Below are 13,054 nucleotides of genomic sequence, written 5' to 3'. Positions count from 1 at the left end.
CTGCAGGGGACTCAGAAACTGAAAGTGCAGCTGCCCGGCCCTCCCACGGCACGGCACGGCACCGCCCGGCACAGCCCGCCGGCCCGCCGAGAGGAATCGCTAGGTGCTCCCCCACCCACAGGCTCCGACCTGCTCGGCCTCCCAGGGATTCCCATTCACCGGCGAGCTGCCCGGGGAGGGCCATGCTGGGCTTTGAAGCTAGGGAAGGGGAGGCCTGCCCTGAAGGCGCCGTCCCAGGGCTTGGCGGGGAGTTGAGGCAGGCTGGGACAGGACCCGCGGGGGCCTAGTGGGAGCTGCGGCGCCATCCAGCCCCAGGGTCGCCTTCCGTGGAGCTGCAACAAGAGGAAATTCAGCGAAGACAGATGCCAAGTCTGACACTTAGGAAGGAAAATCAAATGCCCAGCTACAAAATGGGGCCTAGGTGGTGGTGCTGGGGGTCACCGAGGCTCACCCGCTGGGGGTCACCGAGGCTCACCCGCTGGACAAAGTGGAGAGTCCAGAGAAGAGCAACACAAATGGTAAAAGGTTTAGAAAACCCAACCTGTGCGGACAGGTTAAATGCACTGGGCATGTTTCGTCTAGAGACAAGAGCCTGAATGAGGGACCCGGTATCAGTCTTCAGATGTGTTAGGGGCCATTAGAGAGGCCGGATCAGTTGTTCTCCACGTCCCCTGAAGGCAGGACAAGAAGGAATGGGTGAAATCTGCAGCCAGGGAGGTGTAGGTTGAATGGTTGGAGCGTCCTGACTCTAAGGGTGGTGAAGCTCTGGAAGAGGCAGCCGAGGGAGGCTGTGGAATCGCTTTCCTTGAAGGTTTCTAGGGACAGGTTGGACAAACCTGCCAGGGCTGCTCTGGGTTTACGTGGTCCTGCCGCAGCGTGGGGGCTGGATGGGCTGAGCTCTCAGGGTCCCTTCCAGCCCCCCGTTTCTGTGATTCTACGCTGGGCATCACATCAGGGCTTCTCCCCGTTTCCCGTACCGGGCCCCCAGCCCCGCGCACGCTGAGCCAGATGGGACAGGCAGGTGGAGAAGCCCTGACTGAGTTGTGGTGTGTTCAGTCCCAGCTCCCAGGGACGTGGGTAGCAAGACAACACTGCCTGCTGGTAGGGCTGGGTCTGTCTGCATGAGGGGCAGCCCCAGGGGATGGAGGGGTGGAGTGGCTGACTGCTAGAGGGAGCCCCAGGGCTGCGTACTTATCAGGAACAAAGGGAAGTGTGTGAGGCAAGGGGAGAGGGTCGAACCCAGGACCAGCCCCAGGGAAGCCGGGCAGCAGGTGGAGATGTTGTCCCTCCCCTAACGCAAGAGGTTATGGGTCAGCGGTGAGCGATTCCGAGGGGGCTCTGCTGTCCTCCTGCACCGGCAGGGTTGGGCTGAGGACCGGCCCATTTCCCCGTCCTGCTCAGCTGCATGGCCCCCCTCTGAACCTTCATCCCTCACCCCATCCCACGGGCCAAACTGCTGTCCTGCAGCCCCAACCAGGGTCCGTTCCTGGCGCCGCTGAGAGCAGGATGGGGGTTCAGTCCTGCACTAGCCCCCATGCAAGGTACATCTTTCCCCGGCTGCGTCCCAGCAGCTCCGCTTGTGCTCCTCAGCGCTGCAAAGCTTGGCTTGGAAACAATCCCCAGCCTCCTCTCCAACCCCCACACACCCAGGCCCTGGCGTGGCACGAAAACCAAGCGGCTTCTCCTCAGCTCTCTGGGAAAAGGACTAGACCATCCAAGGGCCGAGTGGAATTCCCTTCTGCAGCTTTCACAGCCCACACGTCCCCACCCGAGATCGTGTGAGCAACTGACTGAGCTGCCTGCTGCAGACTGGGGAAAACCACTCTCCAGGGCAGAGGGGTCTAAGCACAGCCCCCCGCGCTCTCCTGTGCCTGGCCCCGGAACCAGCTCTGCCCGACCAGACGTGCCAGGGTGCAGGGGAGCCCGGCTACCTGCTGAGGCAGTCAGACCTGGTGCTGGCAGGGGGCAGGTTGTTAGACTCACACCGAGGTCTCTTCCGGAGTGGGGGCAGTCCTCTCCTCCTGGCTCCACGGGGAGGCAGCTGGCTAGTCATCCACTTAGGCCCACCGCCCACCTTGGGTGAAGAGCAGCTGGCGTTGTTGCTACTGAAGAGGGAGTGGTAGACTGGCGATGGAAGGAACATGCTCTCTTGTACTATGAACACGAATTGCCACAGGATCAGGCCAATGGTCCATTGGGTCCTTTCTCCAGCAGCAGACAGGCCTAGTTACTAGAGGAAGAGTGGATAGCTACAGACCAACCTGGCCCTGGGGAAGCTTCTTTCTGAGCTCGGCCACTTTGGGGCGGACACGCCCTGTAACACATGGGTTTATGTCCCTAGGAATAGCTATCCGCTCTGATGTAACTGCAGCTGTTCCCGCTCTCAGTATCAATGCTTAATCCCTTTTCCAGTCCTGAGAAATCCTTGGACTCAGTAACTGTCTAGTAGCAGTGAGTTCCACATGCTAATCATACATAGTATTTAAAATATTTCCTTTTGGCCATTTGAAATACATCACCTTATTTATTCAGATATCCTGTAGCACAACCCATGAACGGGGCTGGGTTCACACGGAATCAGGAGCCTTTGCAAAGCCAAACCAGAGCCCATCTCTGCTGCGCCCGGGCCCGGCGCAGAAGCTCCAAGCAGCGCACAGGCGAGGAGCCAGCATTACAAACCTTTTATTTGTCAAAGGACAGAAGACTAGACACATGGTGCCGTGTACAAACGAGTCCTGGCCTGGGCCCTGTAGTGTCAGCACGTGGTGGGGGTACAAACACCCGCTCCGAAGGCACAGCTCCGGGAGAGGCGAGGCCCCGGGCCTGCGCTGGGAGAGCGGCGGGTGCCCGCCTGAGCTAAGTGGGATGGAGCCGGCCGCTCCCCAGAAACCAGCTGCCTCACAACTCCCTGAGATACGTATGGTCAAAGTTCTTCTGGGCTGCTGCCGGCCCCCTGGCCTGAGGGGATGGCGCAGGGCTGGCACTGGCTCCTGGGGTGGAGCAGAGGGCAGGGTCCCCCGTGGGGAGGTTAGAGAGCCAAAGGCAGCCTGCTGCAGTCACAGCACAAGATGGGGGTGGGGGGGCTACATGGCACGATAGTGAGAGACCTCATAGTGCCCCCACCCCAGCCAGGGCTCCCTCTCTTCCCCCCCACCAGGAACAGCTCCGGCAGGGGCTTTATTGCCAGGAGCCCAAGGGCCATGCCTGGCAAATGGGGCAGGCCGTAGTCGCCCTCCCTACTAGCCTAGACCTGTGCCCCACCCCAGCAGTGTGTCCCCTTCCCCTCGCTGCAGGGTGAGCACTGCATGCTGGGACTTGGAGTCCGTACGGGCTACAGCTACAAAGGAAGGGGAGGTGGCCGTGGGCACCCCACAGGGCTCCCCAGGCTGCACCCAGCTCTTGGGCTCTGCTTTGACATGACCTTGGAACACTCCACCCCCCGCCTTGTTCACACTCCCACCCAGCTGCATCCCCCTCTCCCTGCTCTGCTCTGCCCATTAACGTCTCTACCCTCCAAGCCCCACGGAGCCACTGCCCTGGCTGCAGCAAAGTTCAGTTCCCAGGTGACACAAGACAAGGAGCTCCTCAAACACCCTCCCATGCCCGCTGTCCTGTGCCCTCTGGGAAAGGGCCCCCCCCACGTCAGGAAGCTGGTATCAGAGCTCAGCCCCCTCTGCACCCATCCTGCTTCTACACGGCCGCAGGGACTGGTGCAGAACCCGGAGACGCAAGGGCCTGCCTCAGTTCCCTGGCCGCTCCCTGCCTCCAGAGCCCCATGTCTGGGAATGGGAAACGCACCATCCCTCTGGGAGGGCGCTGCTGGTGATCACAATTTGAACAAGTTCTTTGGCACAAGTAAGTGGGAGCCCCCTAGACCAGGGCTCGCTGGGGGCTCACTCCCGTTTAGTCACGTCCGCCCTGAATCGCCGTGTACGAGGCTAAGGCACTTTCCTGCTCTGCAGGATTCAGACACACGCCTGGACAACCACAGCTCCCCCTCTGAGGCACTTGGGTTTGCAAGTCCTGGCTCTGGGCCCTGCTGGGGCCGACACAGCCACAGTGTTATCCCGATCTGAGCAGCAGCCCCCCCTTAGACAAACAGTCACCAGCCCCAGCTCGCCTGGGGCAGCCGACAGTCTAAGGTTCCCTGGGGGCATGGAGGGCCCCTTCGGTAATGAATCCTCTGAATGCTTAACTGTGCAGATCTTCCTCCTCCTCCTCGTCCTTCTGGCTCCAGGTGTCTGGCACAACTTGCTCCATCCCCTGCTCCCCAGAGGGGTTTGTGCAGGAGTCCTCGGAGGCAGCACCACCGCTCGCTAGCCAGGGGTGGAGCAGAATCTCCCGGGCCGTCAGTCTCTCAGAGGGGGTCTTCCGCAGGAGGCATCGGATGAGGCACCTGGCCTTGGGGGAGAGGCCGTCCGGGATGGAGAAGACCCCCCGGCGGATCTTGCTGAAGAGCGTGGCAGGCTCAGTGTCCTGGAAGGGGTATCGCCCCACCAGCATGGTGTAGAGCACCACGCCCAGGCTCCACACGTCAGCCGCCTTCCCTGAGTACGAGTTCTTGGAGCTGAGGATCTCCGGGCTCACGTACGCCGGGCAGCCGTGCTTGTCCGACAGAGAGTCATCTGGGCCGCTCAGAAGACAGGCGTCCTCCAGGTTCTCCAGCACCAGCTTCGTCCTGCAGAGAAAGAGGGAAAGCGCCAGGTAAATCAGCCTGTCGACAGCTGCTGCAGTCCAACCATGCTAGGTAGGCAGGCCACAGAGCTAGACCCCAGGAGTCCCGACTCCCAGACGGCAGCTCGCAGCACAAGACAATGGCACCGCCCCAGAAAACTAGGTGGGAACTAACTCCTTAAGTGACCAAGACAGGGACTGGAGGGAGGCGCCATCGGAGGTGGCTTTAGAGCTGAGCCCTGGTGGCTCTGGAAGGATACAAAGGTCTGAATTCCCTGCGGCACAAGCAGACCTCTGTGAGCTGTGCAAAGAACCGGGCCCAGAGTGAAAGCTGAAGCCAGAATGACCCTGAGCTATGCCCTCGGGCTCTGCTAGCTCACTGCTGTGATCAGTGGCCCATGAGCCCCAAGAGCATCTGCAACACGCAGGGGGTACGTGGGCTCAGCCTGGCTGGAGAAGCAGCTTTCGAATGGAAGCGAGGCTCCTGCTAGGCCCAGGAACCCCTCCCTCCACTAGCACTGATAAGCTGCCGACTCTCTCTTCCCCTGGCTTTCCTGGGGTCAGACAGCCTGTGTCCCAGCAAGGCTGCTGCAGCCGCACGCAGGGAGAGCTCATCCCAGAGCCTCGGCTGGGCTCTGCACAACAATCGTCTTGACAAGGAAAATGGCACTAGACTCCCATGCCCTGGACCCAGGAGTCCTGCTCCCCATCCAGCCCGCTGCGGGGCCCCTGATGCTGAAGGGTTCAGCTGGACGCCAGCCCTCACCTCTCCCTGTCCACGAAGAGGAACTTGCGGAGTTTGAGGTCTCGGAGGATGACCCCGTGGTCGTGGCAGTGGGCGACCGCCTCGGCCATCTGCCGGAAGAGCCCCGCGGCCTCTCTCTCGGGCAGGCGCTTGCACCGGCGGACGTGGCTGTGCATGTCACCTCTGCCGGGCTGGAAGAAGACGTAGACGTTCTGGTCCCCTTGGATCACCTCGGCAACCTGGGCCACGTTGGGGTGGGGCGAGAGGTTCCCGTAAGGGGCCATCGTCTCTGGGTAACTCCTTGCCGGATAAACCTAAAAGAGAAACGACACTGGGCATGAGGAAAAGCACCCCGGAAAGACAGGCGGGGGATGGTGCACAGGCCTCAAGGCAATCGCTCCCTCTTGTCTACAGTCCTGCTGCCGCAAGGGATCTAGGGCTCTGTCTACGTGGGGGCAGGAGGTCTCCGATCTGCCCATGCCGAGCTGCAGTATCGTACCTCACTCGTGTGTGCCATGCTGTCCAAGGGTAGCCACCAGGGGGCAGCACTGCTTAGGAGGAATGCGAGGAGCAAAGAGAGGGGACCCCTGGACCAGGAGCCCACTAGCCCCAGTGTGGGTCTCGTATCTTCCCTGCCCAGCATCAGAGAACGCATGTCCGTCCATCCCCTGTCCGCTCACGGAAGGACAATTCTCGCCCACGTCCAACAGGCTGGAAAGGGGAGCTGATAAACCTGAGGGGGACCCCAGCTGGGAACGGAGAAACTTTCCAAACAAACCCCTTGCCAATGCTGTTCTCTGCAGCCAGAGCCCACACTGGCCCTGAGGCCCACCTGCCCCCTTTGCCAGTCTAACAGAACAGTGCCGGGGGGCTGGCGCAGGTGTCCTCAGAGAGCTGCCCCCAGGGGCATCTCCACCAGGGCGTGAAGTGCCATGGCATTTTCCCATAAACAATCTGAAGCCCACAGACTTCCCCAGGGCACATAATCTCCAGTAACACCAGGCTCTGATTTCCTTGTAGGGGAGGAGCAGAGACTGGCACCAGAAACCCTGCTGTACCTTGCAGCTGTACTCCGCCTCCGTGTGCCTGTGCACAGCCCTGTAGGAGTGGCCCCCTTCCCTGGGCTCCAGAAGGATGTACGGTCCAATCTGCAAGCCCCTGGAGTCCTGTTCCACGGCACGAGGGGACTGCGCAAGGGGCTGCAGGCATGGGGTGAGTCCTGACACTGGACCAAACCGTGGGCGCTTGGGTTTTGAGGGCTCGGAGTCAGGGGTATCCTCGAAGTCCAGCCGTTTCTTCTTCAGTGGAGACACTACAGGGATCACCTGTACGTTTAGACTCATCTGCAGAACAAGACAATGGAAGGGTTACATCAAGATGCAGCTGCAGAGCGAAACTAGTCGCTTCAAGAAAGAAAACCCAGGAAATCCCTGCTCTGCCGGGTCTTCTATCTCCTTCCTACAGAGCCGCTCTGGGAACACAGGTTTGTTTTCTAGCCTGCTGCGAGCACCCCCAGCTCCTGGTCCATACAGACATATACTGGGTGGGGCAACAACCTGCCATGTGCTGTATTTAGCTCTCAATTTCCACTTGTACAGCCTGAAGTATTCCGTGGGTATCAGTCTGCACAAAGCTGGGCCGAAAGCACCTGCTTCAATGCCCCGAGAAGGAGATTTGTGCCACCCTGCTATCAAGGAAGACCTAGGCACTCAGAACAGCTGCTTCTGATTAACTAGAATGACAACAGCGAAGGGAAGAAAGCCCCAAGTTAAACAGGAGTTCATCCAAAGCCAGCTGAGAAGTATTTCTGTCCAAAACGTGCCACCCACCGACGTCCTGTCCAAAGTAGTAAAGGCTCCAGCCAGCGCCAGCGGGTACGTGTCTGAGGAGGATGTGTGTGTGCATTCACGTCTGATGATGTAATGATACTGTCTCATAGTGTAATAATGGTGAGCGTGTGTCATGATAGCATGGGTTTGTCTCTCCCATAGTGAGTGCATGTGTGTCTCATAGTGTAAGAATGATGGGTGAGTGTGTGTGTCAGTGTCATGACAGTGTGTGTCTGTGTGTAACGAGGATGTGTGTGTGTGTTTAATAGGGCAATAAGGGGGGTGAGTGAATGTGTGTCTCCATGTGATAATGGTGGTGAGTGCGTGTGTCAATGTCATGACAGTGAGTGTGTCTCATAGTGTAACAATGGTGGTGAGTGTGTGTCTGCTGATGGTGGGGGGTGAGCCTGCAGGACAGATACAGAACAGAGCCCCCCCCGCCCAGCTGTGAGCCCCCCCAGCAGCCAGGTGAGGCCGGCAGCCTGCACCGGGCCTTGCCTGCTCTAGGGGGCAGCCTGGTGCTGTTCTCCATCCTCCCAGCCAGCGCTGCACCATCCTGCTGCGGCTGCCGCTGAGTCACCGCTACACAACGGCTGCCAACGGGGGGGGGGGCACCCCCCCTTCCCCGCAGCGCCGGGCACCCCCCCCCCTTCCCCGCAGCGCCGGGCACCCCCCCTTCCCCGCAGCGCCGGGCACCCCGAGCCGGGCACCCCTCCCCCTTCCCCGCAGCGCCGGGCACCCCCCCCTTCCCCGCAGCCCTCCCAGCCTGGGCCAGGCCAGCCAAACGCACCCTCGCTCCTACCCAGAGCGCGCTGCCCCGAGGCCAGGGGCACCCAGGGGCGGCGCTCGCCTTCGGCCGCCCGCAGAGTGGCCCCGCTTGCCGGCCCGATCCCGGGGGGCCGGGGCGGTAAAGGCAGCTCCCCCCGAGCCCGGCGGGGCGGAACCGGAGCGCGCCCCGAGGGGACCCCGCCCCGGGGAGCAGGGCGCCCTACCTTCGGGGGGCGGCCGGCGCGGGGAGAGGCGCGGGGCTGGCGATCCCAGAGGATCCTGTTCCCGGAGCCTCAGACGCCCCGACTCGCCATTGTCCCGGGCTGCTCCGCTCCGGGGGTCGTGCCCCGTGCCCGGGCCTGGGGCGATCGATGGGCGGCGCGGGGCTGCGGCGCGGCGCGGCGCGGCTCGGCGGGCGCTTTGTTCGCGGGGCTGGCTCACATCGCCCGGCCCCCTGGCTCCGAGTCCCAGAGCCCGGCAGATGATGTAAACCGGAGCTAATCGGCGCTGCCCCGCCCCCGCGCCGCTCACCTCCCCTCCCCTCCCGGCGCGGCTGACGCTGGACTCACTCCGGATTGCAACATCCCGCGGCTGCAGCGCCGCCCCCTCCGCTTTCCCTGGCGTGACGACTCGCGGAGGTTCACCCTCCGCCGAGCGGGATTGCGCCACTCCCGGGCTCGGATTACTCAGACCCGCCGCCGGGTTGCAGCGATGACACAGCTCCATCCCCGGCTCCGAGAATCGGGGGCGCCCCCGGCTCTCTGGTTCGTGTCTCCAGCACCGCGTGCACACGCCCGCTGCCGGGCTCAAGCGGGTTGGTGACTGGTTTCAAAGCAAAATATCTGGGGTGGGTGCGAGAAAACTCTGTGCCGGGGGAGACAGGGCCATGTCTGCCCATAGCACTGCCCTATATACAGGCAGAATCAGGAGATTGCAGCCCAGAAATTCCGCTCTGCCCCTCCTCCTGCGCTTTGTCCTGCACCTGTGCAAAATGAGCTGGAAGGTGACTGCTCCCCCGCCCGGCACCTTGCACGGGTGCAAACAGCAGTGCAAGGCCGCTGTGACGGACTGCTGCTCCGTCTGCACCCACTTGTGGAACTGACTCCCCAAAGCGGAGGGCAGTGAGGAGACACTTCCACGCAGCAGCACATAACTGTCCTGCTCCTGAGAGGCCTCCGAGTCCATTTGCACGTCCGATTATCCCTTTTGCGGCCCCCTCACCGCTGCGCTAAAAGCGCGCACAAAACTGGGCCTGCATTTCTACAGCTGCAACGCGGAAAGCAGGTCCTGTGCCCCTGGAGGGAGTGTGCTGGCCTGCCCCTGCCCCTGCCACCTCCTCTCCCTACCCCAGTGGTTCCCAAACGGGGGTTCGTGAAATGTTACAGGGGGTTCTCAGGAAAAAATTCCCTGATGGCGGACAGAGCTGTCCCTGGGGACCCCAGGTAGCCCGGGGCCAGCAGCCCGGAGCCCCTGGACTTCCAAGAGCTAAGCAGATGGAAGCAAGCATCTCTATCACACTGCAAGATTCCTTACAAGAAATTGAAAGGGAGGTGGATATTTTTTGCTGTTTTTAAAATTAAATAGGCAGCTAGTTTGTTTTTTAAATTATGATGAAGAACAAGTTGAAGCTTTGTTGTAATGTGCGTTGTTTGCCTGGCCTGCTCAAGCCCTGAATGCTGGTGTAGGAGGGACTCTTTGAGTTGGCTTCTTGCTCTTTCACATCTGATGCTCCTTGATGAAACCTAGGAGCCTTGTCTTAGAACAGGCTTATTCAAAGTGATACAAGCCACAAAAGTGAGATCTTGGCAGGGTGTTGCTGTTTTCATAATGTAATAAAAATATTGTACTGATAATTAATACATAGTTAATCGTGTGTACTAAGCCTGCTTTTATCATTTATACTCAGGTAAAGGAGAAAATCCCTGGAAAGATTCATTTTTCGGAGGGGGCTCGTGAGACTTGACATTTTAGTGACGGGTTCACAGGTTGTTGAAGTTTGGGAACCACTGGCCTAGGCACTGGATGTCGGCAGGGCGGACTCCCGGGCCGCTCACGCCACCCCCCGCAGGTGAAACAGGGAAGGGTGTGAGCAGCGGCGTTATCCAGGCAGCAGTGCACTGGGCTGAGTGTAAGGTGAAGGGGAGGCCTGGCTCCGTGGCTGCACAATTAGTACCACAGCACAGAGCAGCTGAAGGTGAATCAGAGCAGGCACGTCCCGCCAGGCCCCCTGTCTTTGTCGTTCCCTTTCTAATTATTTTCCATGCTTGCCACCCGGCAAAGCCCCCGGAGCCCTGAGCTTCCGCTCCCAGCCAGCATCCCAGATGCCAGCCTTCCGCTTTAGCTGTGCTAACACGTCGTAACCCCCGTGGTGAGCCGGCCTGGCAGCGGTGCAAATCACTGCTTATGGCACTGCACTAGGGCATAGGTTGCTGAAATTTGTTCATGGCCAGTTTATCCCGGTGGTTCTTGTACCAGCATTGCCCTTTAGCTTAAATGGCTCTTCTCCCTCCTGGTGTTTAGCCCGGGTGTGTTTGTAGAGAGCGGTCAGATCCCCGCTCGGCCTTCGTCTTGCCAAGCTCAGACCATAGGCCCCCAATCCCCTGACCATCCCAGGAGCCCTTCTCTGCACCTGCCCCAGTTTGAAATCATCTTGCTTGAACATGGGGGCCAAGGATTGTAGGCAGGATTCCAGCTGAGGCAGAAGGCATCGACCCGGATTGGAATCCGGCCAGAACGCCAGGGCAAACCCTCCGACTTTTGCTGAGAGTCTTGTTGGGAGGGAACCCTGAGTGCTCAGTGCCTTGGGTTTACGTCTCATGTCAAGGCAAGATCAAACTGAATTGGCGGAAGGAGAGACTCCTATCCTCTGCTGACAGCAGCCTTGTTTCTCTTATGAAATCGCATGCCAAGGTGAAGCTGTTATGTGTTCCCCGGCACCCTGCCATGAGAGGTGCAGAAGTCACTCTCAGGGGAGGAACTGGCAGGTAGTTCTCAGAGGCTGCTGCACCTGCCCCATAGGATGTGCTTTGTCGTGATCTTTATTTGTAGAATGCCAGGTAAACACAGGGCACTTTGACCCAGCCCAGAGCTGACCAGCCCCTCCAAGCACTGTGGGGAACGCTGTGGGTTGGTGTCGGCAGGCCCTGGACACCTGCTGGAATCTGGCGGAAAGAGTTTGCTGTGATCATGGACTCACAGACGGAGCAGGACGAGACCTACCCAGTCAGCCCTGCGGATGGGGTGGCAGAGGACGCATTTCCTTTCATCGTGCAGAGCAGATCTTTGTAGGTTTCATTCCGACTGTGCCACAATGGGAGGGGAGACCCCCATCATTGTTTCCCAGTCCCATTCACTTATTCCCTGGGACAGCAGGAGCTCGGTCGGGGCAGATGGGGAGAGAGAGCACATCTCAGCAACCACGCCAGCCGATTACAAGATGTCACGGCTGGATTCCCAAGGGACCCCCATCCAGTGCTCCTGGCTTGGAGGGCTGCGGCACTGTGCACGTAGAGCAGAGGGTGCAAAGCAGGGCAATGCAGTGCGTGTTTGGGGATCCGCAAATCCCTGCCAACTTTATGGAAAAACCTCCCAGGGTAGATTTAAAATACGCACATTGGAAGAGCTGTGCAAGGCACTTCCCTGACGTGGGGGCCGGGTGCGATTTGAGCGTTTCCTGTATCGTGCAGTTCCTTTCAGAGGAATTTTGCCTCCATCCTGAACGGTTTGTTGTGATGAGCTGCAGCAAATGGCTTTGTTTCCTTCCGGAAATGTTCCCTTGACTACACGCTGAAAAATAGCAAGGGCTGAGCTGATCCTGGAGTCAGGGCTTTGGGGAGCCCCGAGCCCTGGTTGCAAGCGCTCCATTGGGCAGCAGACCCTTAGACAGTGTCAGCGCAGGGGTCAGTTTCCATCGTGATCAAAGTGCTACAAGGTTTCCTACGAGGACTGGTCTTGATTATGTTGTTTGTTAATGAAGCGGGAAAGGGGGGAGCAGGGCGGTGGCAACATATGCAGATGACCCAAAATTATTTAGCTTAGACAAGATCCAAGAAGGTAGCGAGTTCCAGAGGAACAGGGAAAGAGCCAGCGTATTCCCAGGGAGGTAGGAAAGAACTGAGGGAGATTCATCTTTAAAAGAGAGGGCCCATACTGCAGTGTGTAAGAATGGGGCAGTGTCCCTTGAAATACTTGGTGAGCCTTCTAGTGGCCCCTGTTAACCCCCCAGGCTGCCCTGGCCCCCGTGTCCCCTGAAATGTGGAGCCCCCAAAGCGCGGGGCCCCCTAAAGCATGGGGATGGGGCGGTTGCCCTGGTCCGTCCTATGGACTGGATGGCTCTGCTTGGACCCGTTCTGGGCACCACCACCAATTATACAAACCTGGCGCCCATGCCCACCCCCTCCTCTGGTGCTCTGCCCCCCACCTGTCCCTCCCTGTGAGCACCACCCGTCCCGTCAGGCCCCTGTTTGCCTTTGTCCTGCCCAGGCTTGGCAAGATTCCAGGAGTTATCGCTGTAAATGACTGACACCAGCTGTTAACCGATGACGTGGATTTAGCTCTTATCTCGGGGCAGTTGCCATGGGGTTCCAAGGGGCATCGAGCTGTAATGCCGCCCCCGGCCTTGGGGGAGAAGCAGGGGGGAGATGTTAGCACTACAGTCTAAGGGAAAGTGTCCTGCTTGAGTCGAGCGAGGTGTGACCACTAACTAGAATAGCTCGTCACCACTAACTAGGGTGAAATCTCTCAAGCAGCTCTTCTAGGGACAAGAGAAATTATTTGCCGGCCAGAGCTGGTCACCAACTAAAGCTGAACATACTTAAAGTGGGAGCTTTGGGGATATTTTAGCACAATCCCTTACTACCATTTGCCATTCTCCTGGCTTTGGAGGATCTCAAAGCACTTTACAACGAGGAAGTTTCTATCCCCATTTTACAGTTAGGTAAACTGAGGCATGTCGTGAGAAAGGGACTTGCCCAAGCTCACACAGCTGGTCAGCAGCAGAGCTAGGAATAAAACCCATGTCTTCTTGTCACTTGCTCTA

At 59.3% G+C, this 13,054-nt stretch overlaps 1 protein-coding gene across 2 annotated transcripts; it reads right to left on the bottom strand.

The window, feature by feature from the left end:
* Positions 1–1,874: 1,874 nt before the first annotated feature.
* On the bottom strand, positions 1,875–9,314 carry TRIB3 (tribbles pseudokinase 3). Of its 2 annotated transcripts, none has more exons than XM_044986506.1 (4): positions 8,586–9,314; positions 6,478–6,762; positions 5,441–5,733; positions 1,875–4,678 (listed from the first exon to the last, which is right to left on the bottom strand). In XM_044986506.1, exons 1-4 carry the CDS (start codon positions 8,598–8,600, stop codon positions 4,192–4,194), a joined length of 1,080 nt encoding a protein of 359 aa, XP_044842441.1. In that variant the 5' UTR covers positions 8,601–9,314; the 3' UTR covers positions 1,875–4,191. The 2 variants fall into 2 exon arrangements, with proteins under 2 accessions (XP_044842441.1, XP_044842442.1); XM_044986507.1 differs by lacking the exon at positions 8,586–9,314 and adding an exon at positions 8,241–8,561 and having other exon boundaries at positions 1,877–4,678.
* Between the last annotated feature and the right edge of the window lie 3,740 nt (positions 9,315–13,054).

Source organism: Mauremys mutica, chromosome 13 (assembly GCF_020497125.1).
Source record: "Mauremys mutica isolate MM-2020 ecotype Southern chromosome 13, ASM2049712v1, whole genome shotgun sequence".
Classification (NCBI taxonomy): Eukaryota; Metazoa; Chordata; order Testudines; family Geoemydidae; genus Mauremys; species Mauremys mutica.
Note: the sequence above shows the minus strand (reverse complement) of the source record. Positions and strands in the feature narration are given on the sequence as shown.

Coding starts and splice junctions, on each gene's coding strand:
- TRIB3 (XM_044986506.1), bottom strand. Junction 5,734..6,477: donor AGGCGGAGTACAGCTGCAAG/GTACAGCAGGGT, acceptor TTTCTCTTTTAG/GTTTATCCGGCAAGGAGTTA. Junction 4,679..5,440: donor CTCTTCGTGGACAGGGAGAG/GTGAGGGCTGGC, acceptor CTTTCTCTGCAG/GACGAAGCTGGTGCTGGAGA.